At 44.4% G+C, this 22,042-nt stretch overlaps 1 protein-coding gene across 3 annotated transcripts in view; it reads right to left on the bottom strand.

The window, feature by feature from the left end:
* Positions 1-22,042, bottom strand: part of NEURL1 (neuralized E3 ubiquitin protein ligase 1) — a gene marked incomplete at both ends in the record, with an annotated part of 166,705 nt that overhangs the window by 90,068 nt on the left and 54,595 nt on the right. The window contains one exon of one of the 3 annotated variants that reach the window (XM_082002194.1): positions 1,796-1,871. The exons of 1 other annotated variant lie outside the window; for it this stretch is intronic. In XM_082002194.1, coding sequence (XP_081858320.1) covers positions 1,796-1,871 — 76 coding nt within the window. Of the gene's footprint in view, positions 1-1,795; positions 1,872-22,042 lie in introns of those variants that run through there. One more of the 3 variants, XM_082002195.1, reaches the window with a different exon arrangement.

Genomic DNA, 22,042 nt, shown 5'->3' with positions numbered 1-22,042 from the left:
TATGAATATCCCAGCCCATCCTTCCAACATGGAGAGGCCACCAGAAATATCTGGAAGACATGAATTTATGCTTTACCTGTGCTTTCTAAAAACAAAGGATGTCAGCCCTCAGGGCTGTCAATACAACTCTTTTCAGTATCATTACATTCATTTTCAATTATCCTTCAGAGAAATGGGTAAGATTTCAGTTCTCTTTCCTCAGCGATTTTCTGTCTGAAACAGAAAGATGAACTGGAGGAACGGTAGCCACAGACAAACCACAAGTGCAGATGCAGTCTATTTTTGTTAAACATGTTTTGTTGCATGACTTTTTTTTTTTTAAATATAATGCACATCCATTTTTTCAAACCATCGCTGTGCTAAACACTGCAGTGCATCACCTCTGAATATAACACAGCCTGTAGCCCCTCTATATGACGAGGGAAATCTGAGGCAATTACCCACATGTCCTCATTAGTTTCCTTCTCCCAACAACATAAAAAATAAAGAGAAGCAGGTTTGCTGGAGTAGAATTGCTGAAAGGCAGAAGTTGCAGGATTACTGTCCAGTGCGCTGCCAGCTGCAGGCAGGAGAAAGCCCCAGCAGGAATGCCAAGCCCCTGGCACACACAGGAAACACATATAGCTATTATTCTTTCCCAGCCAGTTTTTTTCAAATTCATTCAAATAATGCTTCAAAGGGGAAAAGGCACTTAGAATCACAAGACAACCGACAAAGCTCTTTTTTTCTGTTGACCCAACAGCACTGTTACTCTGCATATTGCATGTATATCAAGAGATTAGAGAAGAAATAAGGTCAGGCTACAGAAACTTCAGAACACAAACAATGAACAAATAAAAATCTCTATTGAGACCTGCTTGCTACATATCTTTATGGAAAAAGCCATCTACTTCCTAACTATGTCCATTTGTTCCTTAAACTACAGGGTTTGGACCTGGTGGAAAACATGAGAATCAGGACTGTAACGTGAATATTTGCAGAGTAAGTGTGTATACCTCACACATCTCTATTTAAAGAAAGGGTATGATACTCCAAGCCCACGCGATGCTTTACCTGCATCTTTCATACCCGTATTTACTATTGTAACAAGGAAACATCTTTGAAAATACACTCATACCTCACTGAACATGCAGCACATTTACTATGTCCAAAGTTAAACAGAACATTTCAGAGCAATAGGCAAGTTTAACATTAAGGAGTGCAGTATTTTCACAGCAGTATCTACGGCGTGGGATTTGTGCAGACAGGGACACGGCTAGTATCACACGTCGTCTATAGATTCGCATTCTCATTTAACGTTGGCCTGTGCAGCATATTCCAGTCCCTTTCCAGCTCCCGCCTCTCCCTCGCTTGTGTATTACCCAGCAAACGCAGGCAGTGTGCTGCGCTTAACCGCTTTAGCTTCGCCTAAAATCGGTCACTTCAAACCAACGTTCGTTCCAAACCGTATCAACTTCAAACGAAACAACCCAGAATTCACACTAAGAAGAAACCGCTGGTGGGAAGATAAAAATAAGGTGACTGTTTCGAGAGCCTACCCAGCTGCCTCGCAGCAACCTGCACCATCGCTCAGCTGGTGCGCTTTCCCGGTGGGCGCCGTCAGGCCGGACACAGGCAGGCGGCCACGCTCCCTTCGCCCCCGACACCTCCCAGCGCGCCCGCCAGCGCCGCACAGGCACCCGCGTCCCTCGCACCGGCAGCACAGCGAGGCGAGCACCGGCCCAGCCCGGGCTTCCTCCCCGGGAGCGGGGTGCGCTGCGGGAGGACGCGCCGGGCAGAATCCGCATCCCCCCGCCGCCTCCTGCTCCCGCGCCGGCGGCGGAGGGTCGGTGCTTACCGTAGAGTAGGCTCCTCGTCACCTGCCCCCCCATGGCCGCGCAGCCCGGCGGGGGCACGGCCGCCTCCCGCTCCGCGCCAGCAGCCCCCAGCCCACGCGGGAGCCGCTGCCCCACGCCGGCAGCCTCCACCCACTCCCGCGCCTCCTGCCGCGGCACCGGCGCTGGGAGCTGTCATGTTTATTTACATAAAGAAGGAGGAGACTTCGCGGCTTCCTGAAATAGCTGCCGGCCTTTCATCGATGCAGCCGTGTGTCCCCCCGCCCCACGCACACACAGTCCCACAGTGCAGAACGCAGCGGGCAAAGGCATCCACGCGTGATGCTGCCGTCGCTATGTGCTGCTGGAGTAGGAGGGGGGCTGCTGGCCGGGCTGAAAACCCGGCGGTCCCAGCTCCCCGGCAGCACTAAGAACAAAGCAGGAGGCACTGCCAACTCCACTGACAAAATCAAGAACTCATTTATAAAATCAAACGACTTTGGACATTTGAAACTTTCACTACCCGGTGGTTTGGTATCCTAGCGCAAAGCACTGGAATAAATTAGAATGAAAAAAAAAATATTACCAGCCATCACCACACCAGAGTCTTCAAACAGCCTCTGCTGGTTAATTATTAATTATTTAATAGCAAAGAAGTGCTTGAAATGCAGAACGGTTCACCACGGACTGTAATAATAAAAACATTACCCCCCATACACTCTTTTGTGCGAAGCTTGCATGCTCAGCCCAGATACAATGCTCCCTGCTCTCCAGCTCATTACCTCTGCTGATGGATAATGGCCAGCGTTATTAAAGGCAGAGGGATGCCAAGGGTGGTGTGGGGAGGTGCACAGGGTACCGCAGCCAGTGTTGGTCCCTTGATTGCTCTCCACACCCCGCGGTTCGTGCAGGAGCTTGGTCATTCCCTCCTCACCATCTCCAGCACCGCGTGGCCCTGCACACACACACATCTCTCTGCATCTCTCCTGTCCACTGCTCTAAGGGTAAGTTAACTCAGTGGGCACCGCGCTGCCACAGCCAGCCACCGTATATCCCAGTTGGCTCGTTTAAAACTAGCTCATGCATCTTTATGCTACGCCGCAGTCACTCTTCACTCTGCAAAGGAGCGGGAGTCAAACTTATGCAGCCGCAAGTGCAGCTCTGCCTCCCAACTCTTACCATGGTGCTGGGCAAATCCTGCCATCCCACTGCCTTGACTCTGCCACCGGAAAAATGGGAAATAAGATTTTCTCTTGCCTGTGTTGTAAGGACTATTGCTTAGGATGTCTCAGCACTTCTGGAAAAGAAAAAAAAAGTGCAAAAAAAGCCCAAGCCAAAAAGCACGGTCAGGGTGTTTGCACTAATGCTGTGTGCGCAAGGTAAGCCGTGCCCAGCATTTCCAACCTGTGAGAGGGGCCTCTCCCAAGCCCCCCAGCTCACCCACTGGCTCCCACCTGCCCAGCCAAGGAGACTCGCAACCGGACCCCAGAGCCAAGCAGCAGCTCTTCCCTAGCTGAGCAGCACGCAGGCAGCGCTCCGCTCCTCCCTGCCCAAAGTCACACTCTGCAGAGCTTACGGCAGCTTCTTGACAGAAGGCTTTTTTTTTTTTTAAATACTTTTTTTTTCCCCCCTCCCCTCTCAGACGATGCTGCATTTACAGCGGGCAGTGGTGCAGGGTGCAGATGCGTCCCCAGGCACATCGCGGCATGGCCCCCACACCCCGACAGGTGCAGGACATCTCTTGGGTCACACCAACCCATCACAGCACCCCACTCCACTCCCACACCACTGGGGACCCACGGGTGCCACGAGGACGTTGCCGGTTTCATCTCCTGGCGGGCAGCCCACCCAGTTGGGATAACAGCAAAGGGTCCAGGTGCTTACACCATCAACTACCACGTTTCACTTGGAGGAATGACAATTGACTTGGACATTCAACCCCAAATTTTCTCCCTCAATTCCTCATTTCAGCTCTGCTTTCCATTCTTACCTTAATCTTGCTACAGCTCTGTGAATAATTGACTTCTTGGTTCACTGCCTCAACCAAGAGATTGCTAGAAAAAAAAATATCATTTCATGTTGGCCCAAAACTGAATGCTTTGTGTGTCTCACTGAACAAAATGTTTCTTTAACTCAAAATGAGCATTTTATTTTAGGAGCTATTTTTACCCCATTTTTTCAAGTTATAATCATTAATCCAGCTCTGAAACGATGTCTTAAAAAAAAAATTAAGCCCTTTGTTTTGAATATACCAAAAGGAAAAATTTGAGTTGTTATCTTTTCAATTTATTTTCTTTTTTGCAACTTATTGGCTTTATTTGTTTGTCTGAGGGGGAGGGTGGAGAGGGCAGATTGCCAGAATGAGTCATACCATTTGGCAGAAAATTATAAACAATTTCAATTGATTTAAAAATTGCTTTTTTTTCAGAAAAAATCCAGCACCCCCCCTCCTGAACTTCCCCCACTGCTGTGGAGCAGCTCCTGGAGGACGCAGCCCCACAGAGCCATCCATGGTAGTCAACTGGCCCACCCGACCGGTACCATGATAATTCCTCAAGGATTATTTGCCATATGGCAAATCTTTCCTTCACAGCCATGTCACACTGGAACTTATTCCTGATTTGTTCTTATCACTTCCAAGTCCATTTCAGACCTTGCCCTTTTCCAAATTCCTCTTCAGTCTTTCATGTTTCTGATTTTTCTCTAGACATAAAGAAAACCCATCTACAACCCTGCTCCTATTTTCCAATTCCCTATGCTGCTACCCTCTAAGTCCCCTTAGGGTATTTCTTTGCCCTTGCCAATACAGGCAAAGCCTCCCATTTTGGCATCAAGTATAAAAATCAATATCATCACCCTTTGTGCTCCCTCCTAAATCACTGACAAAGGTATTAGGGCTGGACCCAACAGAAACCCAAGCCCCTAAATCCATTCCCATTCGTGAACAGCATGCAGCAACCTTCGTCTAAGCAGCATCACTGCTGTCCAAGCCAGGAGGAATCTGCTGCAGGAATATTTTGATGGAGTGTCTGGTCTTGCTAAATATACTTATTAACTGCAATGGTAGTATGTTGAGGTTGCAAAGGACTTTTGTAGATAGATTCATCGTCATCAGACTGTGTATGAGACTAAAGCCTTGGATCTTCTCAAGTAGCCTTGAGCAGACAACGGGGCAACTCTCCCACCCCTCCCGGGATAAAACCCCCAGCCCTGGGCATTGGGCAGAGCATTTGGGTATGAATTCAAGGGGTCATGAGCGTCTGCATTGCTCCCCTCGTGTCCTGGTAAGAAGGCTACCAGTAAACAAGGAAAATGCCAGAGACCCACCATAGTCTGGGAAAAGACATCCCAACATGGATGAACAGTCCATTCCACCCTGACTGATGGAAAGCAGCAGAGATACCTGCAGAGACCTGCCTTGTGCAGGGGGAGACACAGAAAAAGGTACAGAGAGACAGGGATGAAGGAGAGGATGAAAAATCCATCTCATGAAGATCAAGGATAAGATGATACATATGCACAGGCCAGGACAGGAAAATTAAATTCCAGTTCATGCAAGCCTCATGTAGCTAAAACTCTTTTGGGACTGGCTTTGGCTCTATGGAGAACTGGGGTTTACTCTTTGTAAGCAAGACAAAACAAGCAATAAAACCTGATGAGGGTTTCACCCACTTTAACGGTGCTGCAGGTAGAGACATCCCAACAAGAAACAGTCTGAAAAGGTTCCTTGAATATCAGTTATGAGGGAAAGGAGGGAACTGCGGAAATCAGTCTGATATTTGCCAGGGACAGGGACTCTCTTAATGATTCTTAGTTTAAAAAGGTGCCATCAATTTCTCTATTACCATTTCCACTTGACTTTATGGTAACAAACAGATTGAGTAGAAATTGTCCTTTTTCACTCAATACAGCAGCTCTCAGCAAATAGCTGGAGGTCATCTAGGAAGATGGGAGAATTTAGGGGAACACATTGTCAGGTCTGTTTTCAGCACAAGTCTCTGACTGCTGTTGTGGGGGAAACTTCACCTGTACAGAAAACAGGTTTCCTCCAGGAACTGCTGACACTGGAACCCAGAGGAAAAACAATGTTCTCAACAGGAAAGCATCCAAGAGAAAACATCTCACCAGCATGTGCTAGTGCACAAGAAACGGGGAGCAGAACTAGGAAATCTTGCATTCTAGGCATCCTTTTAACATGAATTTATGGAGGGGGGCTTACACAAAAGACTTGCCTCTGCTTTCAATTCTTTATCTGTAATGCAAAGATACAGATACTACCCTAGCAAAAGGTATGCTGATTAGTTGACATTTATGCAGCCATTTGAGAATATAGTGAATTATGCCATTGTTAAGCATTATTATAAAGCTGCAGCTCTGGATGAAAGCCAAATCTCAATGTGTAAGTCAAAGGAAATTCAAAATTCTGCCTGAAATTCTTAAAATAAAAATCACCACGACCGCTAAACCCAGGCACTCAATTATCCTGGTACAATTCTCTGCAGGCACAGCAGGAAGGGGAATTTAAGGACAGGGAAAATCCTTAGGCTGTAATATCCACCTCACATTTGCACTCACTGTAAATGAGACATCAGTTGCATTTGCTCTGGTGACAGGAGCCGCAGCGGCACAGTGGAAAGATGCTCGGTAGGGCAATGAAGACATCAGCGAGGTGTTGTAATGGATGTCCAGGATGTGGATTGATTCGGTGAAGGAGACACAGCAGCGATAGGAGAGCCTGAGGTCTCATGTCAGCGCTGAAGGGCTGCGATCCCTGTTCACACAAAGCCGAAGCTGCCACGGACATCCTAGGCTTAACTCTGACTCTGCCAGCACTTGGCGTTTTATCAAAACCTCCCTGTGAGACTGTCTGCAGGAGTGGAAGAGGGGAACAGCAGTGCTGGAGAGGGGCAGGAAGCTGAGTGACGAGAAGGATTGCCAAGGCAAAGAACCAAACTGACCTCAGGCCAAGTTGCACAACGTTTTTCCATCTGCATGCAAACGCTCACAAGGCCCCACCGGATGCCGGGTTTATCTTCAAAGACAGTGACTCAGTGCATGAAGGTGTCAGGAAAGAAATTAATGCCCCAAAAGCCAGGAGTACCCCCTCCTCCTTGAATACTTTTGGGATAATATATAGAGAAAACCCTGTGGGACAGTAGAAGGTAGCAGAGACTGGAAATGACAGAATTAAATGTAGGATGTGCCTTGCAATAAAGCATTGCATTGGGCTAACTAGTGCTTCTTAGAAGTGTCTTTTAGATGATCTAGAAAAACTGTACCTGCTTTGGGGCAATGTTCCCTGGAATCTGCCAAAAGCCCATTCCTGAGGCAAAGTATCATGCTGTGCATGATGCCAACTACGCCTTCGAACACCTCCAGTCCTCACCTTCATTTATATGCTAAATTAACATTAATAGCTTAGCCTCTCACTGCCATTTCAGATTAACTCTTCAAGCACAACTTCAAGATTCAAAAGAATCTTAGGCCTATCCAAATGTAATGGAAAATTAAGATAAAATCATCTCGCTAGAAGAAACATTTTAATTTTAAAAAAACCAAAGAAATGCTGAGTTATAACACCCACTTAATGAAGCTGACTTTTGCATTCAGAACAAGTATAAGAACCACAAAGAGAACTAAAGTTTCTATCTTCAAGCAAAGATTTTCTTTAGTCTCATGTCAATATCTTTATTTTTACTGTGACTGGAGGCACAGCACAATGACAGCTCAGCAGGGCTGAGAAATCTGTTATTTCAAGCCCAGTTCTGTGGCTATTAAATGCTTGGAAACTTTGAACAGTATCATCCCATGTAATAAGGCACTACAACAGTCTTTAGTGACAAAAGCATAGTATTTTCCCACACAGAGTTACAGGGAACACTAGTACAATATATAAAAAAATATATATAAGTAGCATATTCACACTGTATCATACACAACACCCAAATGCTGCACTGAAAAATTAAATTACCAGCTGGAATCATCAACATTTTCATGGCATTTTCCATTTAACACGTGACTGTTGAGCAAACACCACATTTGTTTTCACAATATTTCTGTAGGAAGAGGTGATGCCTCTCTGCGTGAGCTAGAGAAGCATATTTTGAATTTTTGCAAAAAAGGTAAAATGAGGCTCTTACAAGCTACAGGTTAATTCACTCTAACAATTTTCATTCAATGCCCTCTGGAAAGAGCACTGGCAGGAGATCTGTGAAACCAAAGAGGTAAATAAGGTAATCAGAAAGCTCCGGCACCAGGGTGCAAATGAAGGTTAGACAACTTCCACTCCAGCATGTGCAAGCTTCTAAGAGCTTGACTTTTGTAATCTTAACAACATTCCCTCAGCATAGAGGTGTAATTTCTAAAGATTTTTCTTAGTCAATACAGTAACAGGAGAGAATAACCTCTGTGTTTCCTATCCCACCCTTTCTGAGAAAAGCCTCTCACTTGCATGCACTGACATTTGTAACCAAGCAAAGGCACCATATGTTTGTGATGTAAATATTAGCCCAGCAGAGAAACACCTTTTTATTACCCTGCTGAAAGTCCTTCAGAGAGGGTGGCGAAGGGCAGCGGGGTTCAAAAGAAACCTTCTGGGCTGGTGAGACAGGCAGGCAGACCACGCTACACATCCATGAGACAATGTTCCCCACCACGTGTGCCCGGCACCAAGTTTCAGACTGGGCTTGGAAAGGCTCCTGAGGTCGCAGAGGAAGGTCCCCAGTCCTCTCCCAGGACCGGCTCCCCATGCACCCCTTCTCCCCCCAAAACTTCCCTGCCTGCTGCTACAGGGCCATCCTTTAGGAAATGGGATTTATTTACAAAACTTGCCCTTACAGGACTGCTTTTGCAAGCTCTTTTATGTTAGACTTTGAGGAACCAAAGGAGATGGAGGTCAAATACTCCAAGGGCAAAACACATGGTAAGGGTGTATTTTCCAGCCCAGGCAAGATGAATCTTGCAAGTGTAAATACAAAACAAATAATGTAATGCCTGTTACATGAATCGCCCTTTCCCACTACCTCTGCTCATCTGTTGCTCACCCTTCTCCAGTCTCCTGCTCTCCCTCAGCAAATACTGCTATCTTGTATCTCCCTGTCCTAGACTCTTTGTGGCTTTTCAAGTTTTAGCTGAAATTTATGCGTCCTCCCATGTTATATCTTTCAAGTCATTTCTTCTATGACTCAAATTAGAAGACATTTTGCATGTAACTCAGTCTCACAAAAGTACCATGAAAGATCATGAGCCAGATGCAGTAGCCTGGGGGCAGCTATTACTGAAATGAAAAATTAGTTTTGGTTCTTCAGCTCAAGAAAACAGGATTTAAACAAGACAAATATCAAAGCTTTACCTTCACAAAATGCCACATTTTGGACCTACTTCATCAAAGTACAAAGCAGATGAATATAAAATGCCAATACTGTACTGAGTAGAGTAATGGTCATGTTTCCTTCCAGCCACCCCTCCATCTGACATCCCCATTTCCAGTAGGACAGAGAGTTAAGTAGGACACAAACTTCATAAAGTTATCAAACGCAGAAGAATGCCTGTATGCCTAGGATCTAAATCATGGCAATATATTCATCACTACAGCATCTAGACTGAGTGTCTCTGACCTACCACAGCTTCTTCTGATCTGCTGCAAACTTTTACAAACAATGCTGCCTCTGCCATTGCATTTTCTTGCTCACATATAGCATGCCTCCAATCCAAAGGTCTTTTTCACTTCTCTTTCCTTCCTCCCCCATTCTTTGCCTCAGCATCCTCTTCTGTGCCGCCCACACACTTGGAGACCAGACCAATCTGGCAGGCTCAAATAACAACAAAAAAAGTAAAGAAAAAGAAAAAAGAAGTTGTTTTCTGGCCTAGAAGACTTTTCTGTATTTTCATCTGGAGGGAGCGATCAAATCTTTTTTCCTTTCACCAGGAACCAAGGGGAAGGGCAATGGCTCCCAAGGTCTCATGTTCTCACAAATGAGACCCAACAAAAATGAGAGGGAAAGGCTGGCATTTCTCCCCGACACACAGGCACCTTTGAAAAGGAACATTAAGCTTATTTTTAACTGTGCCTCCCTCCAGCACCAAGCACCAGCTAAAAATACCCATTTTTACAAGGTGGAGTTTTGATTAGCCAGTTTTCTTGTTTGCTTTTCTTAAAAAGGTCTGAGGACAATCTCTGCTGACTGGAGGCTCGTTAACCGGCTAGGCTGTTATCGGCACTTCAGGGACTGCTGGGCTGGCTGGGCATGTGCCCACACACGCAGCACCAAAGCGGGTTTGGAAGGGTGCAGACCTCCAAGTGCAGCATGCAGCCCCATGGCACCAACACGGCACTGGCAGCATTTACCCATCAAGGTCCCAATCCTGCAATCTCATCAACATATGCAAAAAATCCACTCTGGCATAAAGCATCTAATGACATTAATGGCACACAGCACAGCGATACAGTCCAGGCATGTGGAAATAATCACAAACCCAGAACCCAGGGTGACTGATTTTTTTCCCATTCAACATATGTTTTACTTCGATGTCTGCTTCTTCCCACCCTTCTTTCTCTCCACCTCCCAAACTATTACTTGGTTTTGGTGAAACATAGGAAAACGTTTTTAATACATTAACATTATAGGTTAAATTACACCTATCTCAGAAACACAAAATGGTTAGCCTGGATATAAACAAGAGATTTTATTAAATCCACGTATTCCTATTAATAGCCAAAATCTGACCCCAGCACAACTGGTCACTGAGCAGGTAAAATACATCTGAACTCCATTTGGCATGAGGTTCTAAAAATAATGTTTGTGACTCCTACAAAAAATTAGACCCAAAGAAGTTGAGTTTCAATGGAGGTATAAACATTGTTTAGTAGGACCAAAGTGTATGCTCCACAGGATGATTTGAAAACTCTAAGGTATTCTGTGCAGTTATTTGTTTTTTTAAGGTGACCTGTAAGCCATACCCCAGGCTAGTAAAAATCAGCAATGACATTATTTACAGCATCAGCCCAAACAGAGCGTCTCTCCCTCCCTATCAGGTCACCTTAACTCAGCTGTTCTTATGTCCTGGAGATGTTTTATCTGCACAAAAGTATTTTTACCTGTGCAGCTACACGTCAACTACAATGACTTCTGTCACTGCAGCTTTTTGTAGCCACACAGACAAAATGCCCATCTGCAAAGGCTTTATCATACAGTTATAGCAACAGAGACTTCATAATGCAAATACAGTCTGTAACCAGCCTTACACCAAGCTGCTAGACTGCTCTGTTGAAAGCAAATCTTCACATGTCTCTTTGGAAGCAGATCAGCTGACACACTCTTTGCCACGTTTCTGACCTGTCTGAGCAGAAGGGCACATTTTCATGTCTCTTCCTGCCTTGTAATTTCAGGAGCCAATACTAATGCTTTGGTGGCAGCAGCGTGTCCTTGCCCATAGGAGACTGTTGCTCTTCCGAGGGGAATCCCCACTTGACTCTCACCCAGCCTTCACCTCCAAGGAGAAAACACAGACAGTTGATCATCAGTGCTGCCCAACTTTGACCAGATCTCCATCAAATTACACTGACTCACTTCTAATTCACATACAGTATACTCAGTCCACTGACATTTCCAAGACCTCATTCAAGGTCTGACTGTGGTCTCACTCCCACTTCAGAGACCATTTCCCCTGCAGCTGCAGAGACTGTTTGGAGGACAAGCGAGAATAATGTTTTTCAGTAATATAGAGTAGCTTAGAAATAAAAATCTTTATCCATCTGTCTAGATTAAGATAGCAACATTAGACATGGGCATGAAAAGATTAATATCTCTGCATGTTCATTGTTAGCAGGACAGGTCTTTACATTACATGAACGTGATGTTATTTCAGACGATGGTCCTTTAACAGTTAGAAGTCTATTCAAGATCCATGTCTTCGGAGCTTGTGATCTTCCCAGACATAATTTTTAGCTTCAAGACATACCCCAGTACCACCTGTCAAGGTAGAGGTTTATCTAAGAGAATATGTATGAGATGTGGGAAACCCATACCACAGTGACTCCAGCAACTCCCCTATGAATCAGCTGCTCTGTTGGGGAAACGTGGGGAGCAGTCTGCCCCTGGATGCTTAGAAAGCAGAGTTTCCTTGCTGGTTATTCTTTCTGGGTATTGTTCAGGCAAACCTAAAGATCAGTAGCTTGTACTTCCTTCCCCACAACACCACTGTATATTGCTGATGCTTTGCAAGTCTGTGAAACATCTAACAGTCTGACCTCAAAACTCAGGTGACGCAGAAAAGCATATTTATTCAATGCCTTATTTCACCTGCTAGCAAACAGAAGCAGTGTCTCCATCACACAGCTGGGATGGACACTTACCTGGGTAAGACCACAGTCTGAGTCAATACTTGTTGGGATTTAGACAACTTGAGTTGAGGAAGGAGACTTGGGAAGATGTTGAAATTTGAGTGGGAGAGTTGTGTAAAGATGTACAAAAATATTTAAAGGAGATCGGCACAATAAAGAGGAAAGACATTTTTGCTGGCTCATGAAAATGAAACATATGCAGGGCTTAATCTGCCACTGCTGAAATCAATAAGAATTTTGCCAGTGAAGCAAAACAAAAGCAGAAATGGAAACAACATCTGACATTTGCTATGTTAGACTCATACAAATTGCTGTATAATAGCCTATGAGATGAATAAATAATATACCATAGGCAGTGGATGATTTTAAACTTCCATTTTCACTGTGAGGGTGTCATGATTTGGACAGTTTTGAAGCTTGTAAAGGCTGCTTATGCTAAGTCATATTTAGAAAGAGATTTTCCATTTGGATAGTCATGCTAAATCTATAAAGACACCAAACAAAAGAACATGTGAGAGGAAAAAAAGATAAAACTACAACATAGAGATTAAGATGCATGCTTAAGAATTTGGATTAAATTTGTTGTAAATAATTTATTGTTGAAGTAGCCCTCATAAGCTTAAGTTCTTGGAATTTAAAAGGCAAAATATTTCTGTAAATTATTAATGTTTGGGAACCGATCATGTAAGCCTCAGAGGCCAACTCCTTATCCAGTATAAATGAAAGCATCTGGCCTTGTATCTTTAAGATCATAATGAGACGGCCGCTGAGTAGTCACTATGGAAAGCATGGTATTCAGAAATTAGTATGTCACTGGGCACAGAACACATAATGAAGATAACAAAGCAGAACAGAAAACAGAACTTGGACTAGCACATCAAAACCCAGGGATACTCAGCGGATTAGTCGTGCAGGCACCAGACCTGCACTGGGAGACAGCAGAACAGTGTGAGGAACTGGAAAGCAACCTACGCAGCGGTCCAAAAGCAAGGAGGAGAATGAGAAACTAAAGAATAAAGGAGGTGGGAAGAATGACACATTTCAGAAAGCTCTCAGCTCCCATCTAGTTGGCAAACAAGGAGGTCATACTTTATAAAGAGCTCAGCAAGAGGGATACCAACCTTTTTCCCAGTCAGACTTGCGAATGTTAAACCCCTGAAAGCATCGCAGATGCTTGGAAATGTGTCCCTCCATGTCCCACTCCCACCACTTCAAAAAGCAAACATTTTGCTCAATGCATTTTAAGCACACAGATTCCTACTGAGCAAAGCTTTGTGCCTTTTTATTTTAAGGCAACCTGAGTGTGAGCTAGTCTACCTCATGCAGGCTCTTCCAACCTTTCACATCTCATGGCTGGCAGCAATGGTGGTCTATCTGGCACGTGCACAGACCAAGCGCCGGGACATAGTGCCAGATGCATCACTCCAAGGGCTGCAGTTTTGCAGATGCATTGGAAACACCTAATGACTGTAGAAGGAAAGCATCTATAGAAATCCTTATCTCTCTCACCATCAAGTATTTTAGCAGACCCAGAGACAGAGCTGAGACGATACTTGGCAGTGCCCTAGTCATTAAACACACTTATTTTGTTAGTATTCATAGTTTGATTTAGAAGCATTCCAAAACTCAGAATTGCAAGGCCGTACATTGGTTGACATCCTTAAAAATTATCTATCTGCTATATCGTTGCTGGTATTTCACTTACCAGGGGGTTAGCTGAAGCTAGAGGCTGGACAGGCACCACTGGCACTTAGCATGGAGGCTGACCCAAACATTACCATGTAGTGGTAACCTCATAGCAAAAGGCCACTCTGCTGAGATGTGAAGAAATCCTCCTGTGCCCAGCACAAACTCAGCATATCACTATCAGTAATGAACACTGGAAAATGAAGCTCCAGTCTCAGACAGGAATGTGGGATCTGCCCTGCAGCCCCTCTCCTGGGCATCTGCAGGAGGGAGGCAGCTGCCAACTGGTCTCTGCCAATAGCAAGGACAACCAATCCCCCAAGCCAGCAGGAGGAAGACAAGCTTCAAAAAAAAGTGTTTTCCAAGACTCCCATAGTAAAAACAGATATTGACAGATCAGGATAGTAGGAAAGATGTGTCACCTTTCCCCTCAAAAGTCACTTGTTCAGATGCTGCCAGTAAAATGTCACCTGATGGCCTTTATCGACATGGTGGTTATACCATCAGAGCTCCACCACAACAGAGTCCCTAAAGAGTCATCAAGATTGAATGGGTGACAAAAACCTAATTACATAATTACACTGCTACACTTCAGTCCACAACTGAACAACTGAAATTCCCATTTGACAGACCCATAATGCTACTCACACACTGTCCTTGCTGGTGCCCCTAACGTATAGATTGGCTAAAGTCTTCAAGGCTGCAGGTTCTTCAGCCACATCATGTCCCACTAACCCCAAACAATTAACCTTTGGGTAAGCAGTCACTACAACTAGATTCAGGTCTAGCATTTCAGGTCAGTCAAATCTTGGGTTAGGTCCCATTCTGGGAACTGTGTTGCAGACGTATTCACAATTTACAACCCTCAGGATGCAACAGGCTCTGATATCATCATTTTCTAAATACTATCTGCAGAGCAGATGTTTTGTGTGTGCACACTATCCCTCAAGTCTCTGCCATCTGTTTTTTACCTAACAAGTCAGGTGTTCAGTTTTTTTATTCAAAAGAATAAAATGCAGAGGTTTTGTCTTCAAAAGAAGAAAATGTGGGGGTTCTTCAGTTATTCGCTACACTCTTGCAGAATGTTGTTAGAAATCTCTGAGAAAAATTTGGAGCAGTAAGTGGAATAATTCCCCTTTAGTCACATATGAAAAATTACAGAGTAAGCCTGTAAGAGGGTGAATTGGCAGCATGCACAATAGAGCCTGACACCACCTGGCTTTCTCCCCCCTTTTTAAATAAGCAAAGAGTAATATGAAGAGGCACCACAGAGACAGACAGCTCTGACATCATGCAAGGTGTGGAGGAGAAACAGTAATACTGGATGAATGCTGACATCTAAACATGGCCAGCAAGAGCCAGGGGTGTCACAGATGGGTCAGATCCCAAGTCCTTTGAGGACCTCAGACTGCCACCCTCAACCAGCAGTGTGTCAGATCCCAGATGAGATGGGAGAAGGAACCAGCACCAGATCCACAGAACCAGGACCACAGTGCTCGAGAGCTGCCTGCTCCTCTGACCCTCTTCCCATGAGGGATGCAAGCGAAGCAGCAAACAATATTTTAATGGACCGCTGCTGGTGATGGACCAGCTGTGACACTTGGCAAGTTCCTCCTTACCAGCTCCAGAGAAATGGCAATCGTTGCAAATCTCATGCAGTTTAAGTTCAGCATCTTTTCTGATTACTGTTTGTGTACAGGAAGCTTCCCTGCTGGAGCAAGTACTTTTGCTATTTCTTCATATTCAAATAGTATTTATAGCATTACATTAACTACTTTAAAGTTAAAAAATGCAAAAATCAAACAGCATGAATGCCTCTCCTCATTGACCAAGCCTTACAACATGGCCACAACATCACAGTTCTCCCTCAACCAGACCTGAGTCATTTGCAGTGCTCTGAAACACTAATGGCAAATATAAACCACCATACGTGGAAATAAGTTGTATTCCCCACTGATAAATGTGCAGACAAGCAAAACTGTACTAACAGAAACACTTAGAGAAAGTATATTGCCCATCCCAAACCAGACAGCTACAATGACCCAACCAGTAAATAGAGGCACCATCATGAAGAGATCAGTCACGCGCTGGGGATGTGAGCAGTGAATGACAACTCATTATTAGCAAGTCAGAAGCAATTAATTGTTTAACCAGGAGCAGCCAAAATTTACATAACAAAACACATACATAAACATCCCAGATTTAGCATAGGCATTTAAGGAACAGGGAAAGGGACAACTCAAACTGTTCACTGCACCCAGTCTGAGGTGCCATTGCAGTCCACAGGGACCCTCCCCACCTTCCGTGCAGCCACTGCCATCCTGGGCTTCTCTGCTCATGCCCTCAGCAAAGCAGCAATTTCTAGGGTGGTTTTTCTCACCTGTGGTGTAAAAATGGAACTGGACCAAAAGCAAAACCTCTTTTCCCAGAGGTTACCAATGCAGCAGCTTTAGTCAGGACATGCTATCTTCAGCATCCAGAGGCACTGACTGACTATCAACAGCAATGAAATCTTGAAAAAAAGCCCACAGTTGTAACCCTTGGTAAGAGTTACAGTGTTTGCACTATGCCCAGTCCACAGAAGCCAACATGTTCACAGCACCTTCTCAAACTGCAGCTCACTCATTTCACTGTGTTTACACCGTGACTAATGCACTTTCTTGCTTTGAGGCTTAAGAACCAAAGGTCTTTTACAGGACAGAGTCTGCTGTGGTAGTTACCAGAGTCAGTCCAAGGCTTTGGATGGAGACTGGGATCTCACAGGTCATTCATCGCTCATCCCATGGAGCAGAGTCCCCTCTCATGCCCACCCTCCTCCCAACCCCAAACCAGCCCTTGCTCACCCTTCTGTGGCTCTGAGGGTGGGACAGGGATGCACAAGGTCATCCCAACCACTGCTCTATCCAAATGGGAACCAAAGAAAAGCCATGGAGAGAAGGGCTTTCTCCTCCAAACATGAGGATGGGTGGCAGCGGGGCAGCAACTGCTCCACAGCACATACTGCTCCTTACATGTTCTCTCTTCTGATTCGACTGCCTTTTCCCATTTGTGGACCAGAGCACTGTTTGCTAAGTCATAAAAAAAAAAAAGATGCAAGGAAACTAAACGCACCTCTAAATTGTTGTATCATCCAGGGTGGGTGTGAGTTGCATTGCTCAATGCCACAGTCTGCCCTATGCTCGTAGGCAGCACTCTGCCACGGCTTGATAAGTAATAGCAAAACAGATCCCTCATTCAGCTGCCCATCAATAGAGGGAGATTGCTGTAAACTGCACCAGAGCACCTCCCAGGGGCACATGCCTGTCAGAGATGCTTGGGAAGACAACACATAGATAAAAGTTTTCCTGGCTCAAAATGGTGAGAAGAGTAAGTTATTCTGCTCTGATCACAAGCAATGGGTTTGCTCTCTTTGAGCACAACAACTTTGCAAGACCCCACTGGATCCACTGCAAAACGCAAGGAAGCCCTCCAGGTGCCACGAGGCAGAAAGCTATCGATTTCTGAGGGGGGATCATTAGGAAAAAGAAAAAAAATTAGAAGGAAAAAAAAAAAGGGGGTAACACAGATCTGTTTGCGTTGAACTTACAGATGCTACAGCTGCTGCTTCTGTAATTACCTGCAGATGAAATGAACAGGTGGTGGTGGCCAAGACAACTCTTCATCTGATTTCTGTTCCCCACCCCTAGAAAATGTATAGGAAAATCACAAGTTACATGACTTCTTCCACAGAGAGAGAAAAGGGGCCACACAAATCGTCGACTTGTGGGAAATGGCACATGGGATACACAGAGCCCTGAGCAAGGAGAGATGGGAAACACTGTTCAGAAGTCGCCATAATCCTTGTGTTAAGACAGGGATGCAGGGAGCTTCCAAAATACAGGGTAGGATCTTTATAGGAAGAATAGAAGGACATAAATAACTGCTGTATATGTAATGCACTTGGTCTACAGAGGCAAAATGTGCAACTCTCTGGTATGTATACCTAAAGAGTGAGTAGGTATTAGCATGATTAACACCCTTCCTTTTGCTGTTAGCATTGCTGCAATCTGACACATCAAACATTTAGGAGTCTGAAAGGGCAGCAAGCTTTCACCCTGCAGCCTGCCAAGCAGAGGGGAGCATTTGCAAGCAGAGACCACAGGAAATATCCAGTGGCCTAAGTGGAGCATGCAGGAAGTCCAGCACCTCCTGGATAATGTCTCCTACCCTCAGCGCTGCCCAGCCCTGCGATATTCTATCAAGCTCGAACACCTCTTACATGGCCTCTTTCAGGTTTCCTAGACATATGCTAGCATAAACCCACATGAGCAAGTCTTGTTTTGAACAGCCCCTGGATGACACTGGAAGGCCGCAACACACCACACCGAGCCTGCTTCCAAACACACGCTCCTGGCTTGGGTCCTTTCTCCCTGCAAACAGAATAGGGAGTTTAGTGATATTCATAAATAGATCTGCCTGGAGGTGATAAAAACACATAAGCTCAACACAGCCTTTCATTCCTTCTGTTGCCTGTAAGAGGTGGTCATGCTACCAGAAGTAGTTATGTGGGGAAAACTAAGTGACCACAGAAACAGTATGGGAAGACTTGGGGCCGAGGGCAGGCTGTAGGGTGATGCCCTGGTGTGTGCGCCCAGGAGACCAACCTCTCCTTGTGCATTGAATCCTGTGGGTGCCAAATCCTACCAAGCAGTGTATTTAGATCAGACATTTAAGAACTCATTGCAGGAGGGAAAAAAACCCAAAACAAAACCAAAAACAAACAAACAAACAAAAAAAAAAATCCAAAAAACCCAACACACAAAGAGCATTTTTACTTTGCTTTTAAGGTGAGTTTGGTGGCTCATCTCAGTGTTGTTACTCCCTATGCCTTTGCAGTGGGTACCTCCATCACAGATAGTCCTAGAGCCTCCAGTCCAGGAGCTTCATTTGAGAAATAAGTAGTGAGAAGTTAGAGGTGCAGAACAGAGAGATATGGCACTGATGGAAAACATTTCTACAACTGCCCTATTTTTACAACTAGTCGTAGGCCATTCTCTGAACCATGAGCTATTTCTCACACTTTTATACAACTGAGAAGAACATGTGCCAGAGAGAAAAACAGCCATGTGTTTTGTTAGATCCCATAGGTGCTAAATGTTTTACAGCTTAAGAGACCAAGGTACTCAGTACCTTACAAATATATATGTGCTTCCACAGTTGGAAGTAATTAAGAAAAAAAATCTACAGTTGTCGCACCAAACATGCAGCTTTGGTTTAGCTGTGTCTGAATTTGTTCACTATTGCTTACAGCATCTGCCTTGTGACAAGCAGGGCTGCAGAATTAAAACTAAATATAAATATATGAGACTACCTGATCCAGTCCAAGCAGAATGTGATTTTCCTATGTTATATCAAACCCTCAAAAGCTTCAAAATACCTGGACAGCTATCAGGTGAACCGAGACCCTGAGCAGAACATGAGCAGTAAACTGCTTCAAAGAGATTCTACTGATAGGTTGTACAACACTCACTGAAGGTGGGACTGTGAACAGCATTGGTTCTTGATCATGCTAAAGTCTTTCAACAGTCTGGACAATACAGAATGGCTTGCTTTGGTTTCCAGCTAGGTTTTGAGCTTGAAGATAGGAGTATGAAATCTGGGTATTGTTGGTTGTGCTGCTGGAATGACCCTGAAAATCACCAGGCCCATTTGTAATGAGAATAATCAAAGGGAATTCAAGAAGTGTTTAATCTCTGGGTCAGGAGTCTAAACTGCCCGTTGGATTTTGGAGTTAAGTGGGTATTAACCAAAGAAAGTTTCAAAGCATTCTACTTGAAAATCCTTTATCCCATCTGACCATCAAGATTTCATTTTTACTCCTACTGTGCCCTGTATCAATACATTTTATGAGCAGGTGTTGATACATGGCGGGGGGGGGGGAGGGGGGAGGCCACAAAAAAAACCCCAATAGAACCTGAAAAAAAGACTTTTCGCTTACATGCTATAAAACAGAAAGAGACAATACAATAGGATGGCCAGCCCTTCCACAAGCTGTCTTTAACACAAGTCTGCTGGGACATCTTGCAGCAAAGCACAGCAGACACCTTCACTTTGCTTTAGACTAACAGACCTTTCAGGAATTTTTATCATCTTATTTCAGCAGCAGCTTGCACAAATGGTCTTCAGCATTCAATTAGTTGGCATTTCAGAATTAGAAAAATATATTCCCAGCACTGCCACAGAGAAAAAGCAAGAGGCAGGCTCACTCTCAGACTCCCGGCCACTCTTAGAGCAGCTGGATGCACCAGTCCCTTGTTGTACCTTCAAGCCAAGGATTTTTAAAGTTGCCTATTATGTCAATGTGACACAGGAGCGTTTTGTTGTATTATTCCATAAAAACAAAACCCACCATCTCCAATCAGATCAGGGCACCCTCCATTTCAGAGATGACTTGCCCATTTTAACAAAGGGATCCCATTAACTTGCTGTCCCCAAGCCTACCAGACTAACACGCTGGGGTGAATGTGGAGGGGAGGCAGTGAACACTACTTCTTTGTGCCATTATACAAATGTCTGGTAACAACAATTGCTAAAAAGGCTGAGAATTTAAATGACTTACCATCTAAGTGAATTCACTAGAAATACTTTCAATTTTTTTTCCTGGTAGATAGCCTGAACATATGCAGAGACTGGAAAGTGCATTCAAGATGCCGAATCTGGTGTTCCTGTCTATTTACGTTAGTACAATTTCCAAATCAAAATACTGAAGCAAATGGGCTTCCCCAGGGAGCAGATGTTTGAACACAGTGATGGGGACCAATTTAAGAACAGAGATACAACTGAAATGTTTTCATTATGTTGAGGCTCCAGCCATCTCTAAGCAGAGTTGAGTTGTGATTCACAGAAAGGAGATGACTCCACCAGAGACAAAGATAAAAAAATTAATTCCCTTTTCTCCAGTAGTGGACTGGTGGAATTTAAGAGAGCGTCTTTCCCAGGGAGATGCTGCCTCGCACAGCAAGCCAGCATCTGGTATTTTTAAAAGCAGCAGTAACGTTCTCCAAGCCAGTTACATACAGAAGACAAAGTCTCTGCTACTCTTCTGCACAGAGAACTATTTTTCTCTTGTACTTTAGTTCCACATTAGGTTTGCAAGTGCTCCTTACTTCCTAGCAGTGAGTGAAACAGTACGTGTCAATGACTTGAGGAAGCAAGAAAACATAGCATGTTCACTGGATGCTGCAACATATGAGGATTTTCCATTTGCTTCTTATAAGTTCACTACCTTTGCATTTAAAAATATATTATTATACTATTTACATTTCAGCAACATCTTGGATCAAAGCAGGATGAAGGCATCATTTTGCCAAGCTCTGTACTTAGTTACAGGTAGACAATCCCCATGCCTTTAGATCCAGCTCTATAGCTGAAGCTGCATTGCAGGACAATGCTGGTCCAACATGACCCGACCCTTCCCAGAGCATGCATGGGAAGCTAAGTGCTCCTAAGCTATACATGCAGTGGCAGTAAACCACTGTAAAGCAATACTTTGGGTTATGCTGTGCAAACAGTTTTATATTGTTATCTTGCATGGGTAAATAAGAGACCGTGGCAGCCTAGCAACTTAACTGCAAGAGAAGATATGTTCAGAAGTAAATTAATAATTGTGGTTTTAAGAACCATTTTCCTTTCCCCACTTGCAATCTAGCTTTTATAGCAAGATCAGAAACCATGACTCAAAAGAGCTGGGTTCTATTTCCAGTGCTGGCAATGGCTTTCTGACCTTGAGTGTCTGTTTCTAGTTTCTAAATTTATAAAATAGAGATGATAAATTTCCTCCACTTTGGACAGATTTGGAGATCTTCAAATGACAAGTGCTATATAAAAGAGTGTAAGTTTCTGCCAGCATGCTACTTAATAGATTGCCTCTTAGACAGCAAAGCAGCAGGCAGAGTAAGCAATGCCTAAGCAAGTCATACACGCTCTTCAACCAAGAACAAGGGAGAACTTATCTTTTAGATGAAGTCGAAGAGCCCTGGGCAAGAGGGAAAGAACTTCTTTATGTATTCCAGCCTTTTTTACCCCAAAGTTTTGACAAGTGGGGATCCATCAGTAAATATTTTCTTGAGAGGCATTGATTGCTACTGTATTGTTACTGATGCTCTGGCTCAGCAGAGCCCTCATATTTTCTCTGCTGCCATTCTGAAATTAAGACAGTGAC

Source organism: Phaethon aethereus (genome assembly GCF_964289735.1).
Source record: "Phaethon aethereus genome assembly, chromosome: 7".
Classification (NCBI taxonomy): domain Eukaryota; kingdom Metazoa; phylum Chordata; class Aves; order Phaethontiformes; family Phaethontidae; genus Phaethon; species Phaethon aethereus.
The sequence above is the reverse complement of the archived record's forward strand: the minus strand, read 5'-3'. Positions and strand labels throughout refer to the sequence as shown.